At 39.1% G+C, this 17,876-nt stretch overlaps 1 protein-coding gene across 5 annotated transcripts in view; it reads left to right on the forward strand.

The window, feature by feature from the left end:
* BCAS3 (BCAS3 microtubule associated cell migration factor) overlaps positions 1-17,876 on the forward strand; it is a 710,433-nt gene that overhangs the window by 345,468 nt on the left and 347,089 nt on the right. For all 5 annotated transcript variants that reach the window (XM_008011209.3, XM_037993644.2, XM_008011214.3 and 2 more), the window contains 3 exons: positions 501-625; positions 3,819-3,984; positions 6,403-6,503. In XM_008011209.3, coding sequence (XP_008009400.2) covers positions 501-625; positions 3,819-3,984; positions 6,403-6,503 — 392 coding nt within the window. The remainder of the gene's footprint in view (positions 1-500; positions 626-3,818; positions 3,985-6,402; positions 6,504-17,876) is intronic.

Below are 17,876 nucleotides of genomic sequence, written 5' to 3' on the forward strand. Positions count from 1 at the left end.
TGCTGTCTGCATTCATTTGTACTGTTAATCCTGCATCTTATAGATTGGTGCAAAAGTAATTGCACTTTTTGCCACTAAAGGCAGTGGCAAAAACCGCAATTACTTTTGCATCAACCTAATATATATATAAATGAAGTGATAAACCATTTTATTATTGTGAGATGTTCATGCTGGTATTATTGCTTCACTTTGAAATTTCTAGGGAAGTGTTATTCATCTGAAAAGAAGTGACTTGGATTTTGCCAGCACATACTTCAAAAAGGAGTTGATTTTTATTGGTTTTATAAATATTGCTCTCTTTATAAAACTCTGGAACTTTGAAATAATTCTACTTTTACTCCAGAACATAGTCTCACATCACCATTTATTACTTAAGGCAAAATGCATGTTCATATTGGAGGATTTGAATAGGGGTGGAATTTAAAGAAAAAACTGTCATTACCTAAAGGAGTGTCATTTCATCATGATAATTGTTTTTTACTGTTATTTTATTTTTTAAGCAAAGTTAAACCTCCTCCACAAATTTCACCCAGCAAATCGATGGGCGGAGAATTTTGTGTGGCTGCTATCTTCGGAACATCCAGGTCATGGTTTGCAAATAATGCAGGTCTGAAAAGAGAAAAAGGTATGTATTTTGACTGAAAAATGAATGTTGTGTTTGTAATTTTTGCTTCTTAAGGAAAATTGTTAGCAGTTCCCCTAGAATAATCTTGTACCCAGTAGTCTGGAAACCAATTTTTTTTATGTAATTAGCATGTCACTCCTCAACTGCTCAAGCCTAGTCAAGAAGAAAAAGTATCCTCTCAGTATGAACGTTAAGTGAATTGCCCACTGAGTGATTTTGTTTTGTTTTGTTGGTGACAGTCTACAGGTGATCTCAGTGCTGTCAATTCTATACCCATTTTATACCTTTTACATTTTTACAAGCTAGTTTCACCCCTTGTCTATGAAGGATGGAGAGGAAGAGCCTCGTTGTCCCTGTTTTAGAGATGAAGAACTTGAGACCAGCAAGTTTAAATATCTTAGCTAAAAGCACTGGTTAGTTAGGCAGTGGAATCAGAGTTTGAAACCAGATTTTCTCATGTTAAAAATCTTCACATTAAAAAAAGCAACAACTCTGCCATGTTTTAAAAACACAAGTAAGGCCAGGTGCAGTGGCTCATGCCTGTAATCCCAGCACTTTGGGAGGCTGAGGTGGGCGGATCACAAGGTCAGGAGATCGAGACCAACATGGCCAACATGGTAAAACCCCGTCTCTACTAAAAATACAAAAATTAGCTGGGTGTGGTGGTGCACGCTTGTAATCCGAGCTACTCGGGAGGCTGAGGCAGGAGAATGGCTTGAACTCAGGAGGCGGAGGTTGCAGTGAGCCAAGATTGCACCACTGTACTCCAGCCTGGCGACAGAACAAGACTCCATCTCAAAAACAAACAAACAAACAAACCAAAAAAGGAAACAGCCTACTACTGAGAAATAAGGCTCAGTTTTTGTGGTTACCATTGCTCCTTTGAATTAATATATAGTAGTCCCTCCTTATCTGTGGAGGATATATCCAAGACCCCCAGTGGATGGCTGAAACCTTGGATGGTACGGAGCCCTATATGGTACAATGCTTTTCAGTCTAATAACTGAGACAGGTACTATGGGACTAATGGGCTGGTAGCATATACAGCGTGGATATGCTGGACAAAGGATGATTCATGTCCTAGGCAGGACAGATGGGACAAGAGATTTCACCACGCTACTCAGTCTGCCATTTGAAGCTTATGAATTGTTTATTTCTGGAATTTTCCATTTAATATTTTTGGACCGCAGTTGACCCTGGGTAACTGAACTCGCACCTAAGGAGGGACTACTGTGGTTATTATCTTTTTAATCCCTGCTTTGGTCACTAGAGTCTATACCTAAAATGTTTATAGGATTAATGCTTTATAGCATGTGAATCCTTATTGCTTCTGTTTAGTAGAGAATGCCTACATTCATAAACAAAGTATATAATTTTGAATGTTATGATTTTCCCCTTAATATTTTAGTATTATTAAAGTAGGTCACAAAGTGGGTTGTTACTGGGGCACTTCTCTGGTGAGTTCCACAGGCTGTATTGTTCTTGGCAAAATGGCTCTCCTTTATGCTAACACTGGCAGTCAGACATGAGCCCTTTCTCTGTTATCGCCTTTCAGTGACCCTTTCCTTGGTAATAGGATCTCAGGCGCAGCAGGTTCCTTACCTAAGTGGGAGAGGATACTGTTAAGTATGCAAGCCTTCCATTTCCTTATCCCATCTTTATTTTTTTTGTTACCTCCTTAGGTGTAATGATGCTATCGAAAGGACTTTTTGTTACTAGTAAAAACCTTCTGAGAAGCTCAATTTCAAATGCTTCTCCCTTCTGTTCTAATTACCTTTTTAACTTGCTACTCTTTTATGTCCCGCTGGCTGATCATTAGCCATTTTCTCAAATCAGCTGTAATTGATTCGCCTGACACAGAGATAAGATGACCCACCCAGCATTCATGAGTGATTGTATATGCTCCTAGGTTTACTGTAAAACCCGAGAGAGAGGACTAAACCTGTTTTGCTAGTGAGTACATGTGTATTCCTTATAAAGTCAGTTGATTAGATCCATATTCAGCACCTAAGTGCTCAAAGTATGGCTAATCTCTATTTACCATGGGGCCAGTAATCCTATGGGGAGAAAGAAGAGGATTTGGTCAGCACCTAAGTGCTCAAAGTATGGCTAATCTCCGTTTACCATGGGGCCAGTGATCCCATGGGGAGAAAGAAGAGGATTTTAGGAAGGGGATGCACATGCATGCATGTGTATGTGTGTTGAATAGACTTTATTTTCTAAAGGAGCTTTAGGTTCACAGCCAAATGAGCAGAAGGTCCAGAGATTTTTCCGTATATACCTTCTGTCTCCACACATGCAAAGCCTCTTATTATCAGTATCCCCCGCCAGAGTGATACGTGTGTTTGAATTGATGAACCTACATTGACACATCAAATGTTTTTTTTTTTGTTTTGATCCAAATTCAAGTTCTACATTTAAGTTTTCTGAGAAAAAAAATATAAATGAGACATTAAGCTGATTTAGGCATACAAGTAACCTTTCATGCGAGTCATTTGGTACATCCAGGGTAACTAAATCCCAGTCCATACGTTATTCCTTTTCAGTTAGTCCGTTCCCTGATGTCATTCATTTTTCATAATGTGGGACAAATTACATTGTAGACGAGTACAAAAGTCTATAAAGTATTTTACTATATTAGGTTTTGGGGCATAGTCGTATCATTCTTGAAATAAGTTGCTTAAGATTGAAAATACTCTGATATCATAGACATTTTCATATTCACTAGCATGTACTTATACAAGGCAACCTTTAGGCAAGGAACAAGCACCATATGAAAAAATTCCTGTCGTCCGAGCATGGTGGCTCACGCCTGTAATCCCAGCACTTTGAGAGGCTGAGGTGCACAGATCACCTGAGGTCAGGAGTTCGAGACCAGCCTGACCAACACGACGAAACCCTGTCTCTACTAAGAATACAAAAATTAGCCGGGCGTGGTGACGGGAGCCTGTAATCCCAGCTACTCGGGAGGCTGAGGCCGGAGAACCGCTTGAACCAGGGAGGCAGCAGCCTGAGCACCAAGAGCAAAACTCCATCTCAAAAAAAAAGAAAAAAAGAAAAAGGAAAAATTCCTGTCTTTTCATTTTCTCTGAGCAGCCTCAGGAGCAGACTGATAAGATCATCAACTGTAAAGATTATTCTGTGCTTCTTTTATGCAATCATAACACATCGGGTTCTGTTTCTCTGTTTGTAGATCAGTCCAAACAAGTTGTAGTTGAGTCCCTGTACATTATCAGTTGCTATGGCACCTTAGTGGAGCACATGATGGAGCCGCGGCCCCTCAGCACTGCCCCCAAGATTAGTGATGACACGCCACTGGAAATGATGACATCGCCTCGAGCCAGCTGGACTCTGGTTAGGTAGTACCTCCTTTCTTTTTTCCTTTTTAACAGCTTCATTAAGGTATAGAAGATTAAACGTGTATAATTTGGTAAGTTTTGACATGCATACAGCTACAAAATCATCACCACAATGAACATGTTAAACATATTCATCACTCCCAAATGTTTCTTTATGACCGTTTGGAATCTCTCCTTCTTTCACCCCTCTTTGTCTCTATAGATTAGTTTACAGTTTCTAGGATTTTTTTTTTTTTTTTTTTTTTTTTGGAGGCAGAGTCTCGCCGTGTCGCGCAGGCTAGAGTGCAGTGGCTCAATCTCAGCTCAAGCGGTTCTCCTGCCTCAGCTTCTCGAGTAGCCAGGACTACAGGGGCATGCCACCACGCCCAGCTAATTTTTTTGTATTTTTAGTAGAGATGAGGTTTCATCATGTTGACCAGGATGGTCTCGATCTCCTGACCTTGTGATCCGCCCACCTCAGCCTCCCAAAGTGCTGGGATTATAGGCGTGAGCAACTGCGCTGGCCCGGTTTCTAGAATTTTATATAAATGGAATCATACAGTATGTAATTTTTTAAATCTCACTTTCATCTAGCAAAACAAACAATACTTCATTACCTTTTTTTTTTTTTTTTTTTGGAGACAGAGTCTCACTCTGTTGCCCAGGCTGGAGAGCAGTGGCACGATCTCAGCTCAGTGCAGCCTCCACCTCCCATGTTCAAGCGATTCTCCTGCCTCAGCCTCCTGAGTAGCTGGGATCACAGGTGACCGCCATCCCATCCAGCTAATTTTTGGTTGAGACAGGGTTTCACCATATTGGCGAGGTTGGTCTCATACTCTTGATCTCAGGTGATCCACCCGCCTTGGCCTTCCAAAGTGCTGGGATTACAGGCATGAGTACCTGGCCCTTCATTACTTTTTCATTTGACATAATTTACATACAATAAAATTAACCCATTAAAAGTGACTTTTTACAAAGTTGTGCAGTTATCACTGCAATCAATTCTCATCACCCTAAAAAGAAACCTCATTCTCATTAGCAGTCACTTCTTATTTTTCTCCAACCCTTCAGACCTAGGCAGCAGCCAGTTTACTTTCTTTCTCTATGGATTTTGCTACTCTGGTCATTTCATGTAAGTGGGATCATACAATATGTGACCTTTTGTGTCTGACTTCTTTCACTTAGTGTATTTTCAGGATCTATCCATGTAGTAGCATGTGTCAGAACTTCACTCCTTTTTATGGCTACGTAATACTCCATTATATGGTTATACTGCATTTTGTTTATCCATTTATTAGTTGATGGATATTTCTACTTTTTAAGCTGTTATTAAATAATGTTGCTGTGAACATTCATGTACAGATTTTTGTGTGAATGTATTTTTTTAATTGTCTTCCCTATGTACCTTGGAGAATACCTCTGTTTGAACTTATTTCTCCTTGCACTTCTGTGTTAAATTTTCTTGGACTTATGCTTCCTCTATTTGCAATCTCATGCTCACTGAAAATAGAGAGTAACATTGAGATAGCCATTAAGGGGAGTAGAAACTAATATAGATAAGATTCAAAGGCTTCTCTGAAAGTAATTCTCCAAGATGCAGTGGTTAAACCTTGTAGGAATGTTTATTAGGAATCAGAGTCCATCTCAAACGTGCATAATGATTAGAATCTTTATAAGCTATAACCAAAAGGAAGAAAACCTGTAATAAAACCTCTTTAATATAGTTCATTGTCCAGGAGAGAAAAAATTGCTCCTGACATGTATGGAAGGAAACAGACAAAAATGGATATGAAAATGATCCCTGTCCTTTTGACATTTTAAAATATTCTTGTATTGATTTTTGGAGGCTCCAGCATTCTTTACTACTACTTGACTATGCTGGCCTGATCTGATCAATATCTGATTTATCAAGCTTATTTAGGAGTGGGCAGATCTAATTAAAATTACTACACTATCATTGTGGAAATAGTAACTTATTTCAGAACTTAGATACTAATTTGATCTATAATAAGTCATCCATTTACACAGCTGTGTTTTATTAACCATTTTTACCTCTTCATTTTATTTTAAAATATACACATATTTTAAGAATGGAGAGGTCAGAAATTACATAAATTAGAACTAGTTAGTTGTAACATTTGAATTTTACACCTGTTTAATCTTTTGAATGTCTTGCCTATCCTGTTGAGGGGTCTTCTGCTGTTAAGCTTATATTGACTGCATGTTATTTGTATGAAAGACTGCCACCTTTTTGTTTTTTCTAAGCAGATGGCCTTGTGTTTCAGGTTTCAGCACATTCATTTTAATGATTACAAGTTCATTTTAATGATCACAAAAATAGTGTGAGTTTAAGTCAGCGTTCATCAGTGATGACAGTCATGGTGATTTACATCCCATCCATTAAGCTTAAATATTAATATTCTTCTGCTGTTTCCTTAGAACCCCTCAATGGAATGAATTGCAGCCACCATTTAATGCGAACCATCCTCTGCTCCTCGCTGCAGATGCAGTACAGTATTATCAGTTCCTGCTTGCTGGCCGTAAGTAGTTTAGATTTTTTTTTTTCCTTTTGTATGGTCTATTCAGATTTCATCTTAAAATGCTAGCTTTTAAAGCAAACATTACCATTAGTCCATAGGCCATAGGCCTTAAAGAATCAGTCTGAGGCAAATAAGATATTTAATACGAATATAAACCGTAAGCCTTAGTATAATTATGTCTCTGACTGCTTATATTCTGTACCTATGAAATATATTCCTGTAATAAAAGTTAAGTTGATAGGGAATATCTGGAGGGCTCAAAAATTCAAACAAACACAAAAACAACTACCTGAAAATACTAGGATGTAATAAACAGTTTCATAAAGCTTGGAATCTGTTTCTAACATGAAGAAAAAAAAAAACCCAAACCTAGTACAGTTAAAAGTGCAACTGTGAAAACTATGCCAGCAGGCTTTTCTTTTGGTAGAATTTTACTTGCAATAATGAGGTAAAGATTTCAACTATATTTGTTTGTTTGTTTACTTTTATGTTTAAACATTAGCATTTGTAGAGACTGAACCAAGTTCATTGACCTAGATACAGCCTTTTAATATGGGAGGCATTTAAAGGCAATTTAGTATTTATTATCCAGTTTGTGTTTATAGAATTCAAAATTATTTACAATTATGATTCAGTTTTGTAGATATAGATGGAATTCTTAATTTGATGGCTCTGAGTAGTGCATGTTTTACAGAAAATTCTTAAAAATCAACATTGACATGTTTTTAATGAAACTTTGTTGTATTTAACACATTATCCTGCCTGGTATATTAGAAAGCATGAATGAAAATGGTTGTTGAATGATTTTATTTTATCTTTATAATGTGTTATGTATTATACTGGAAACAGAAATATTTTATAGACTTTGCTCTCAAGTTATGAGACTCCATAACTGTAATCAATATTTGGCAGTCTTGCTCTCTCATATAATTGTTGAACTCTCTGCTTTTTCTAGTGTTTTTTTATTGAGTGCTTACTATGTGTGAGGCAGTTGTGATTTAAAGGTGAATAGTATATTGCTTCTCTCCTCAATGAATTCCCTAATTCAGGAGACAGATGTTTAATAAAAAAGAAAATAAAATGGGGTAGGTGTATCAGTGGAGGGTTATAAATTGAACTGTGAGAGCAGTGACGTGTGTTGCCTACAGCATCACAGACGGGTGATATTTAAGTGGTTTTCAGATTGATTCAAGAAGCAGTGCATACGGAAGTTGTTAGTTTCTAGATTTTTTAAGCATATATTTAACTATCATATGAACTGGAAAAATACATGACATGAATATGATATGAAGTAAGAATCATGAGTACATTTTTCATTACCTCTCAAGGAGCAAAACTAACTAATCGTTGAATTAAGCATAGTTGACTCTTTCAGAGTTACTATTGTGTTTTGTGTTGTTATTTTGATAACTATTAAGTCTGTTTAACAGATATGCAATAACAAGTCTGAAATATTTACAAAACATACAGGGGAAAAGATATAGCTATATCTATCTCTTAATTGTTTTTTGTTCCAGTGATTGACCTTATTGACATTACACTCTGCTTGATTTTAGCTGCCCTAAACACCTTTGTCTAATTCTCAGAACAACAAAAATCCTCAGTTGCATAATTTAAGAACCACCACTGTTGGCAGTAGTAAGCCATCACCTGTTTTCAAGCATAGGAATGACACCATCAAAATTGTATTTTAGAAAGATCATTCTGGGCTGGGTGCAGTGGCTCACGTCTGTAATTCCAGCACTTTGAGAGGCTGAAGCGGGTGGATCACTTGAGGTCAGGAGTTCGAGACCAGCCTGGCCATCATGATGAAACCCCATCTCTACTAAAAATACAAAAAATTAGCCAGACATGGTAGTGCATGCCTGTAATCCCAGCTACCTGGGAGGCTGAGGCAGGAGAATGACTTGAACCTGGGAGGCAGAGGTTGCAGTAAGCCGAGATCGCGCCATTGCACTGCAGCCTGGGCGACCGAGCAAGACTCCATCTCAAAAAAAAAAAAAGATCATTCTGGCAGCGTTGCAGCGGGAAATTCAGAGGAAGGCAGTGGAGGCTAGGTGATCCTAGAGCAAGATGAGACCTTAAATTAATGCTGTATTAAAGAGAAGACAGGACAGACCTGTGAGATGTTTAAGAATTGGCATAGAAAGGAATTAGAGGCTGGGCACGGTGGCTCACACCTGTAATACTAGCACTTTGGGAGGCCAAGGCAGGCAGATCGCCTGAGCTCAGGAGTTCGAGACCAGCCTGGGCAACATGGTGAAACCCCGTCTCTCTACTAAAACACACAAAAAAGTCACCCAGGCGTGGTGGCATGCACCTGTAGTCCCAGCTACTCAGGAGGCTGAGGCAGGAGAATTGCTTGAACCTGGGAGGTGAAGGTTGGAGTGAGCCGAGATGGTGTCGCTACACTCCAGCCTGGGCGACAAAGTGAAACTCTGTCTCAAAAAAGAGAGAGACAATTTGAAACTAAGTAGTTACTAGTAATTTTGTGGTTTCTAATATGGAATACAGCAAGTCCTTGAATAATGTCATTTTGTTTAACATCAATTCTTTTTTTTTTTTTTTTTTTTTTTTTGAGACGGAGTCTCACTCTGTCGCCCAGGCTGGAGTGCAGTGGCGCAATCTCGGCTCACTGCAAGCTCCGCCTCCCGGGTTCACGCCATTCTCCTACCTCAGCCTCCCGAGTAGCTGGGACTACAGGCGCCCGCCACTGCGCCCGGCTAATTTTTTTCTATTTTTTAGTAGAGACGGGGTTTCACCTTATAAGACTGATGAGAAAAAATAATCGCTCCCTGCCGGGGGCCATTGCCTGTGTGGAGTTTTCATGTTCTCCCCATGTCTGCATGGGTTTTCAGTGGGTACACAGGTGTTCTCCCTGATACTAAAGGTATGCATGTTAGGTTAATTGGCATGGCTAAATTGTGTCCCAGGCTGAGTAAATATGGGCCTGTGTGTGAGAGAGTGCCCTGCAATCGAATGGTGTCCTGTCTAGGGTTAGGTCCTGCCTTGCACCCTGAGCTGCCACGATACAGACTCTGTCCACCCACAACTCTGAATGAGTGAATACAAATTATTGTAAAATAAAATTTCTTAAAATAGACGGTAAATCACACAAATGCACAACAATGAATGATGCTATATGAAAGTGCTCAGCAAGCCCAGCATATTGGTTACTTTTTGTTTTTTAACTTCGTGGTAGTAGAAGGTGCCCATTAAAATTTTCGCTTTGCAAACATTTATTCCTTGATTTAACTCACCAGCACTTCAAGCTTCACTACTCAGTGATTCACTAGAAAATAAGTAAATAATTTTATTACTTGTTGTCATTAATCTTTCTTAAATGTATATGTAGCTCACGTTTATTTTGATGTTTAATATTAAAGCATTTGGGTTCTTTTTTTTTTTTTTTTTTTTTTTTTTTTTGAGACGGAGTCTTGCTCTGTCACCCAGGCTGGAGTGCAGTGGCCGGATCTCAGCTCACTGCAAGCTCCGCCTCCCGGGTTCACGCCATTCTCCTGCCTCAGCCTCCCGAGTAGCTGGGACTACAGGCGCCCGCCACCTCGCCCGGCTAGTTTTTTTTTTTTTGTATTTTTAGTAGAGACAGGTTTTCACCGTGTTAGCCAGGATGGTCTCGATCTCCTGACCTCGTGATCCGCCCGTCTCGGCCTCGCAAAGTGCTGGGATTACAGGCTTGAGCCACCGCGCCCGGCCAGCATTTGGGTTCTTTATTCAGAAGTTTACTGATGTTTTTGACCAGAAAAAAATATGCCTTAAGAGGCCGGGCGCGGTAGCTCACGCCTGTAATCCTGGCACTTTGGGAGGCCGAGACGAGCAGATCACTAGGTCAGGAGATCAAGACCGTCCTGGCTAACGCGGTGAAACCCCGTCTCTACTAAAAATACAAAAAATTAGCCGGGCGTGGTGGCGGGCGCTTGTAGTCCCAGCTACTCGGGAGGCTGAGGCAGGAGGATGGCGTGAACCCGGGAGGCGGAGCTTGCAGTGAGCCGCGCCACTGTGCTCCAGCCTGGGCGACAGAGCGAGACTCTGTCTCAAATATATATATATATATATAAAAGAACTTAACTCTTGTTTATATTAATTAGTCAGTGGTAAAATTGGTTTTGTAATACATCATTTTGCTTAAAGTCACAGTTTCCATGAACTTATCAATGATGTTAAATAGGACTTATTGTATAATGCATTTCATTTTAGACCTTTTGAGTTCCAGATGGACTAATATTGGGATAAAGATGAAAAGACCTGGGTTCTAGTTCTAAATCCAGCAATAACTTGATAAATGTAGATATTAATTATTATACTTGCTCTTATAGAGGGATTATGATGATCAATGAAGTGATGCTAAAGTCCTTTTTTGTTTTTTTTTTTTGAGATGGAGTCTTGCTCTGTCACCAGGCCGGAGTGCAGTGGCAGGATCTCAGCTCAATGCAACCTCTGCCCCGCCAGGTTCAAGCGATTCCCCTGCCTCAGCCTCCCAAGTGGCTGGGATTACAGGCACGTGCCACCATGCCCGACTAATTTTTTTGTGTTTTAGTAGAGACGGGGTTTCACCATGTTGGCCAAGATGGTCTTGATCTCCTGACCTTGTGATCCACCCACCTCGGCCTCCCAAAGTGCTGGGATTATAGGCATGAGCCACTGTACCCAGCATAAAGTCCTTTTTAAAACTGTAAAATAGTTTATACATTTAAGCATTATTATAAGCTTTTGTTTCTTATCTCAGAAGAATATATTTTCAAATGATAGACTTCTGGGACTTTTGGTACAATTTAAAAGCCTTTTTTGTAGTCAGTGTTTACAGTGGAATACCTGGCCTGGGCATGGCGGCTCATGCTTGTAATCCCAGTACTTTGGGAGGCCAAGGTAGGAGGATTGTTTGAGACCAGAAGTTCAAGACCATCCTGGGAAACATAGAGAGAACCTGTCTCTACAAAAAAATTTTTAAAATTAGCTGGGCATGGTGATACACACCTGTAGTCCCAGTTGCTCAGCAGGCTGAGGTAGGAGGATTGCTTGAGCCCAGGAATTTGAGGTTACAGTGGGCTGTGATTACACCACAGCACACTAGCCTGAGTGACAGAGCAAGATTCTGTCTCTTAAGAAAATAAAAGACCAGGCTCAGTGGCTCACGCCTATAATCCCAGCACTTTGGGAGGCCGAGGCGGGAGGATTACTTGAGGCCAGGAATTTGAGACCAACCTGGCCAACATGAGGAAGCCTCATCTCTACTAAAAATATAAAAATTAGCCAGGTGTAATGGCACACACCTGCAATTCCAGCTACTTGGAAGGCTGAGGCAGGAGAATCACTTGAACCCAGGAGATGGAGGTTGCAGTGAGCCAAGATGACACTACTGCACTCCTGCCTGGGCAACAGAGTGAGTGAGACTTCATCTCAAAAAAAAAAAAAATATATATATATATATATATATATATATATATATATATATATATATATATAAAAAGCAATACTGGCGCCAGTTTCAAGAGAATGCCCACCCATCTGTTGCACCCTTTCTGCAAGTTAGAGCCAGTAAAGCGGACTTTATTACTCTCGCTTTCTCCCAGATTTCCCTTACTGAAGCCATTTGGAAGGATATTATACCTTTTAAAACACAAGTATATTATACCTGGTGCCAGAAAGTTTTTTGTTTTTCTTAACTATATTGGAAATTACCTCTTATTTCCCAACTTGAAGACTTTAATAAATGTTGTTCTCAAAGAATTTTCAAATATAGTCATTCCTTGGTGTCATGGGAAATTGGTTCCAGAACCTACCTCAGATAACAAAATCCACAGATGCTCAAGTCCCTGATGCTGGTATTATTATTTGCATGTGACCCACGCACATCCCCCTGTATGCTTCAAGCCATCTTTAGATTACTTATAATACCCAGTACAATATAAGTGCTATATAAATAGTTGTTACACTGTATTGTTTGGGAATCATGACAAGAAAAAAGTCTAGACATGTTCACTACAGACGCAACCATCCTTTTTTTTTTTTCACGGAATAGTTTCAACCTGTGGTTGGTTGAACCCATATATGCAGAACCAAGGATACAGAAGGCTGACTGTATACTTTTTAGTAAACGCTAATACAAACTTCAGAAATGTTGTAAGCTTTTTTTTTTTATTTGGATCTGTGAATCAAGTGAAGCAGACTTGTACAAACTCCGGAAATTATAATAATAGTAGACAAAGAATGATGTAAATGGGAAAGAGACTTTGTCTCAGTGAGAAGAGAGTAGGAGAGCAGGATGTTTAGCAAGGTATCTCCACTCCCCTTCCAGTCCGGTAATCATAATAAATACACTGCTGGTTAATAAACGAAGTTCTGTGTATGTGGCAAAAAGGGTGACTTGTGGTGGAAGGAAAGGGGAACCAGCCCCAAACACTAAACACTTCTTATGTAACCTTAATATAAAGTAGGTAAAAACTCCAAAATCTGTATTCTTAAATTATAGTAACATTTCCTACCTCTATAAATTGAATGGAATGACCAAAATTAATGAATTTTTATTTTTATTGAAGAATTTTGCTGTACCACAAATTGATACCCCAAGTTGAGGAATTTTGATGTATTGTAAACTAGATCATACTGGAGTGCTCCATACAGAGGTCACTGTAAAGGCACAGATGACTTCTCTGTTATTAGGTGGAACCATATGAAACTGGCATTTTTAATAAGTTTTTTAAAAGGCTGATATTTCTGCAGTTTCATAGATTAATTTATATACGCCAACTAAATATATAGATGGTAATCTAATCTTTCTGTTTAACTCAGTAAAGGTAAAAGTCAATTTATAATCCAAAAGATGTTTTGCCTTGGTGGAGGAAATTTTGGGAATAGTTTATAAAAGGATGACAGCAGAGGACATTAGTGATTTCTGTGTTAGCACTGTATTTACGTCCTTTAAAATAAAAATTACATACTATATTGCCTTCTAACATAGGCATTATATTTCAGTGTGTTCCTTTGCCAAAAACAAAGATAAACCATAGAACATATCAGTAAATACCACCGAGCTTTGAATATGATCCCAAAATAGACAATAACTTTTTCTTCAGTCTGCTGTAGCGTTTCCAATTTGTAAATTAAAAACAGCTTACTGAGTTGCCTTAGGAAAGCCTTGTTTAAGGGAAAAATAATGTTTCCTCCTTTCTTTCAGGTAATTTGGCAGCAACAGTGTTTTTAAGTTGCTGACATTAGCTTTGTGGCAGAGTGGGTTTCAGAGTTTGGACTTCTTTCTAAATCAGCCTGTGAGTGTGTGAAAAGTTCCTCTGTAAACTTACTGAGTTTTATTTGTAATAGAAATATACATTCATTCAACAGAAATATAGCTTTGTTAGACAATAGAAAGGTGACTGGGGTCCACAGTACTTCCCTGTGTGTTATTGGGTGTATACTTGGTTCCTTCTAACTTTAAAAGGAATATGAGAAAGATGGAGAGAATATTTTATATGTTTCAATTTGACCTCAAATTTTGGGGAGATTTAGTGTTCTCTTGGTTTCATTGACCATTTCTTGAGGTTCCAGTTGAGTAGTAGCTTCCCAACAAGATGGACTAACAGGGGTCAGACTTACTTTCCTGCATGGAACAACAACAGAAATCATCTATGAAACAATTGTTTTCAAGTCATCTGAGATTAGGGAGTGAAGGACAGTGATCCCTGAGAGATGGGAAACAAATGAGACAAGCCCTGCAATTGCCTCAGTTTATTGTCTTTGGAGTATCTAGGCTGTGTCACAGTCAGGGAGAAAGCAGGTGAAACCCAGGGGACTCCCTGAGTTGAGGAGACAGAGCTGAGAGTCCAGTCAGACCAAAGAAGAGCGGGTGTCGGCAAATTACCATGTGCTTTTATTGTAAATAAAGTTTTATTGGAACACAGCCACCCCGTTTCATTTTTATCTTGTCTGTGGCCACTTTTTTTTTTTTTTTTTTTTTTTTTTTGAGATGGAGTCTTGCTCTGTTGCCCAGGCTGGAGTGCAGTGGCCGGATCTCAGCTCACTGCAAGCTCCGCCTCCCGGGTTTACGCCATTCTCCTGCCTCAGCCTCCTGAGTAGCTGGGACTACAGGCGCTGCCACCTCGCCTGGCTAGTTTTTTGTATTTTTTAGTAGAGACGGGGTTTCACCGTGTTAGCCAGGATGGTCTCGATCTCCTGACCTTGTGATCCGCCCGTCGTGGCCTCCCAAAGTGCTGGGATTACAGGCTTGAGCCACCGCGCCCGGCCGTCTGTGGCCACTTTTAAGCTATACTCACAGAGTCAAGTAATAGTTACTGAGACCATATGACCCACAAAGCCCAAAATATTTACTGTTTTCAAACCCTGACCTAGAAATTGTTAGACAGGATATCAGGGGAGATCTTCACAGAGAAAAAATGCTGAAGACTGCAGAGGGTCCTTTTCTAGTATTCAACAGAATATTGGTGCCTGTGAGGAAACTGCAACCTAGAAAACAACCATCTGAGTGTCTTAGAGGGCATGGTGGCCACACAGAGTCAGGACTAGTGACACTAACAGTTACTGTGTATTCCATATGTTCAAAAAGTTAAGTAGACCCCTAAATTACTTAGACCTAAATATAAAAATCTTGTAGATGTGAAAACCACAGTAGGAGAAAGCTTCATTGCATAATATTGAAGATTGATTATAAACTGCAAAAAAGTAATCCCAGCACTTTGGGATGCCAAAGTGGAAGGATCGCTTGAGGCCAGGAGTTCAATACCAGCCTGGCAATAGAGTGAGACCGAGTCTCTACAGAAAAAATTTGAAAAATTAGCCATGTGTGATGGTGCATGCCCTTAATCCCAGCTACTCAGGAGCTGAGGTGGGAACATTGCTTGAGGCCAGGAGGTCAAGACTGCAGTGAACTGTGATTCTGTCACTACACTCCAGCCTGGACAACAGAGCAAGACCTTTTCTCAATAATAATAATAATAAAATTAATAAATAAATTGCAGAAGAAAAGATTAGTGAACTCGAAGATAGAGCAAGATAAACACACAAAAAAACACAAAGAAAATAATTTTAAAAGAGTATCACTGAACTGTGGGAAAAGATATACTAGTAAACAGAGTTTCTGAAGAAGTGTGGTGGGACAGAAGAAATAATAGCCAAAATATTTCCAAATTTGAGGTAAACCATAAAAATGCAGATAGAAAAAGGTCAGTAAATCCCAAGTACAGGACACCTTAAGAAAGGCATAACTAAGTGTATTATAATCAGTTTGCTCAACATCATTGACAAAGAGAAAAAAATCTTAAAAGCAGCCAGAGGAAAAGATATGTTACACACCAAGAAGCAAAGATAAGCAGAATTTTTTTTTTTTTTTTTTTTTTTTTGAAATGGAGTTTCACTCTTGTTGCCCAGGCTGGAGTCCAATGGCATGATCTCCGTTCACTGCAACCTCTGTCTCCTGGGTTCAAGCAATTCTCCTGCCTCAGCCTCCCAAGTAGCTGGGACTACAGGAATGCACCACCACGCCTGGCTAATTGTTTGTATTTTTAGTAGAGATGAGGTTTCTCCATGTTGGTCAGGCTGGTCTCAAACTCCCGACCTCAGGTGATCACCTACCTCAGCCTCACAAAGTGTTAGGATTACAGACGTGAGCCACTGCGCCCGGCCAGCAGATACCTTTTAAGTATGGAAAGAAAATAACCATCAACACAGAATTATATACTGCCTTTGCCCCTTAAATATCTGAAGATGAAGTCAAAATATTAAAAATTTTAGATACGTGAAAGCTCAAAGAAGTTTTCAGCTTCATATGAAACGTTAAAGGGAGTCCTTAAAGCAGAAGAAAACTATATCAGCACAAAAGGAATTAAGAGCACTGGGAATGGTGAAAAACATAGGTAAATGGATGAGATATTTTTCTAATTTGTAAAAACATAAATAATTAAAATTTAAAATATAGTTTACTTATTTTAAAATATTGACTGTTAACAGAAACAAAATGGCATATTCTTAATATATATATGTGTGTACACACGCATGTGTGTATATGTATGTGTGTACACAGTAGCATAAAGGCCAGGGGTTGAGAAATGGAACTATACTATTTTAAGATTTTTGTAACATATGTGAGTGGTATACTATTACCTGAAGGTAAACTGTGATAAGTTAGAGATGTACATAATGAACTCAAAAGCAACTACTAAAACAACAAAAACAAAATGTTGTATCTAATATGCCAACAGAGGAAATAAAATGGAAACAAGCAAGAGGATGTAATTCTAACCATATCAATACTCATTAGTTATACATGGCCATTCTAGTAAAAAATGAGATTGTCAAATTAGATTTAAAAAGGAAGTTCTAACTATATGCTACTTAAACACACTTTACACGTGGAATTGCTACATTAATATCAGACTAAGTAGGACACTTCACTCAACAGCAGAATACACATTCTTTTCAAGTGTGCAGGGAACATTGACCAATACAGGGAATCTTCTCAGCTCTAAAACAAATCCTAATAAGTTTAAAAGGTTTCAAGTCCTGAGGCGGGCGGATCATGAGGTCAGGAGATCGAGACCGTCCTGGCTAACACGGTGAAACCCCGTCTCTACTAAAAATACAAAAATTAGCTGGTCGTGGTGGTGGGCACCTGTAGTCCCAGCTACTCGGGAGACTGAGGCAGGAGAATGGCGTGAACCCGGGAGGCGGAGCTTGCAGTGAGCCAAGGTTGTGCCAGTGCACTCCAGCCTGGGCAATAGAGCAAGACTCCGTCTCAATTAAAAAAAAAAAAAAAAAAAAAAAAAAAAAGCTTTCTAGTCATACAATGTATATTCTCTGACCACAAGGGAGTTAAGTAAGAAATGAATTACAGAAAGATCTTTGGAAAGTGCACAAATATTTGGAAACTAACACACTTTTAAATAGTCCATGGTTCACAGAAGAAATCTAAAGGGAATTAAGAAATTATTTTTAACTGAATAGGGACATTGAAATCAGATATATTCATATCTTTGACAACTACTCAGTTTTTTTGAAAAAGTGGATTGAGCTATTAATACTTGGGACATGTTTGATGATCCCCAAGACAATCATTTTGAGTGAAGAAAAGCCCATCTCTGAAGTTTCCACACTGCATGATTTCAGTTATATAACATTCTCAAAATGACAAAATTAGAGAGATAGATAATAGATTAGTGGTGCCCAGGGCTTAGGAATGGGGTGGGAGAGAAGCGGGTGAATATACCTATATAGAATTATTAGAAGGTTGGTCTTTGTGGTGATAGGACAGTTCTGTATCTTGATTTAGCGGAGGTTACACCAATTTACACATGTGATAAAATTGAATAGACCCTCACACACATAAAATGAGTATAAAACTATGTATGT

This window comes from Chlorocebus sabaeus, chromosome 16 (assembly GCF_047675955.1).
Source record: "Chlorocebus sabaeus isolate Y175 chromosome 16, mChlSab1.0.hap1, whole genome shotgun sequence".
Taxonomy (NCBI): domain Eukaryota; kingdom Metazoa; phylum Chordata; class Mammalia; order Primates; family Cercopithecidae; genus Chlorocebus; species Chlorocebus sabaeus.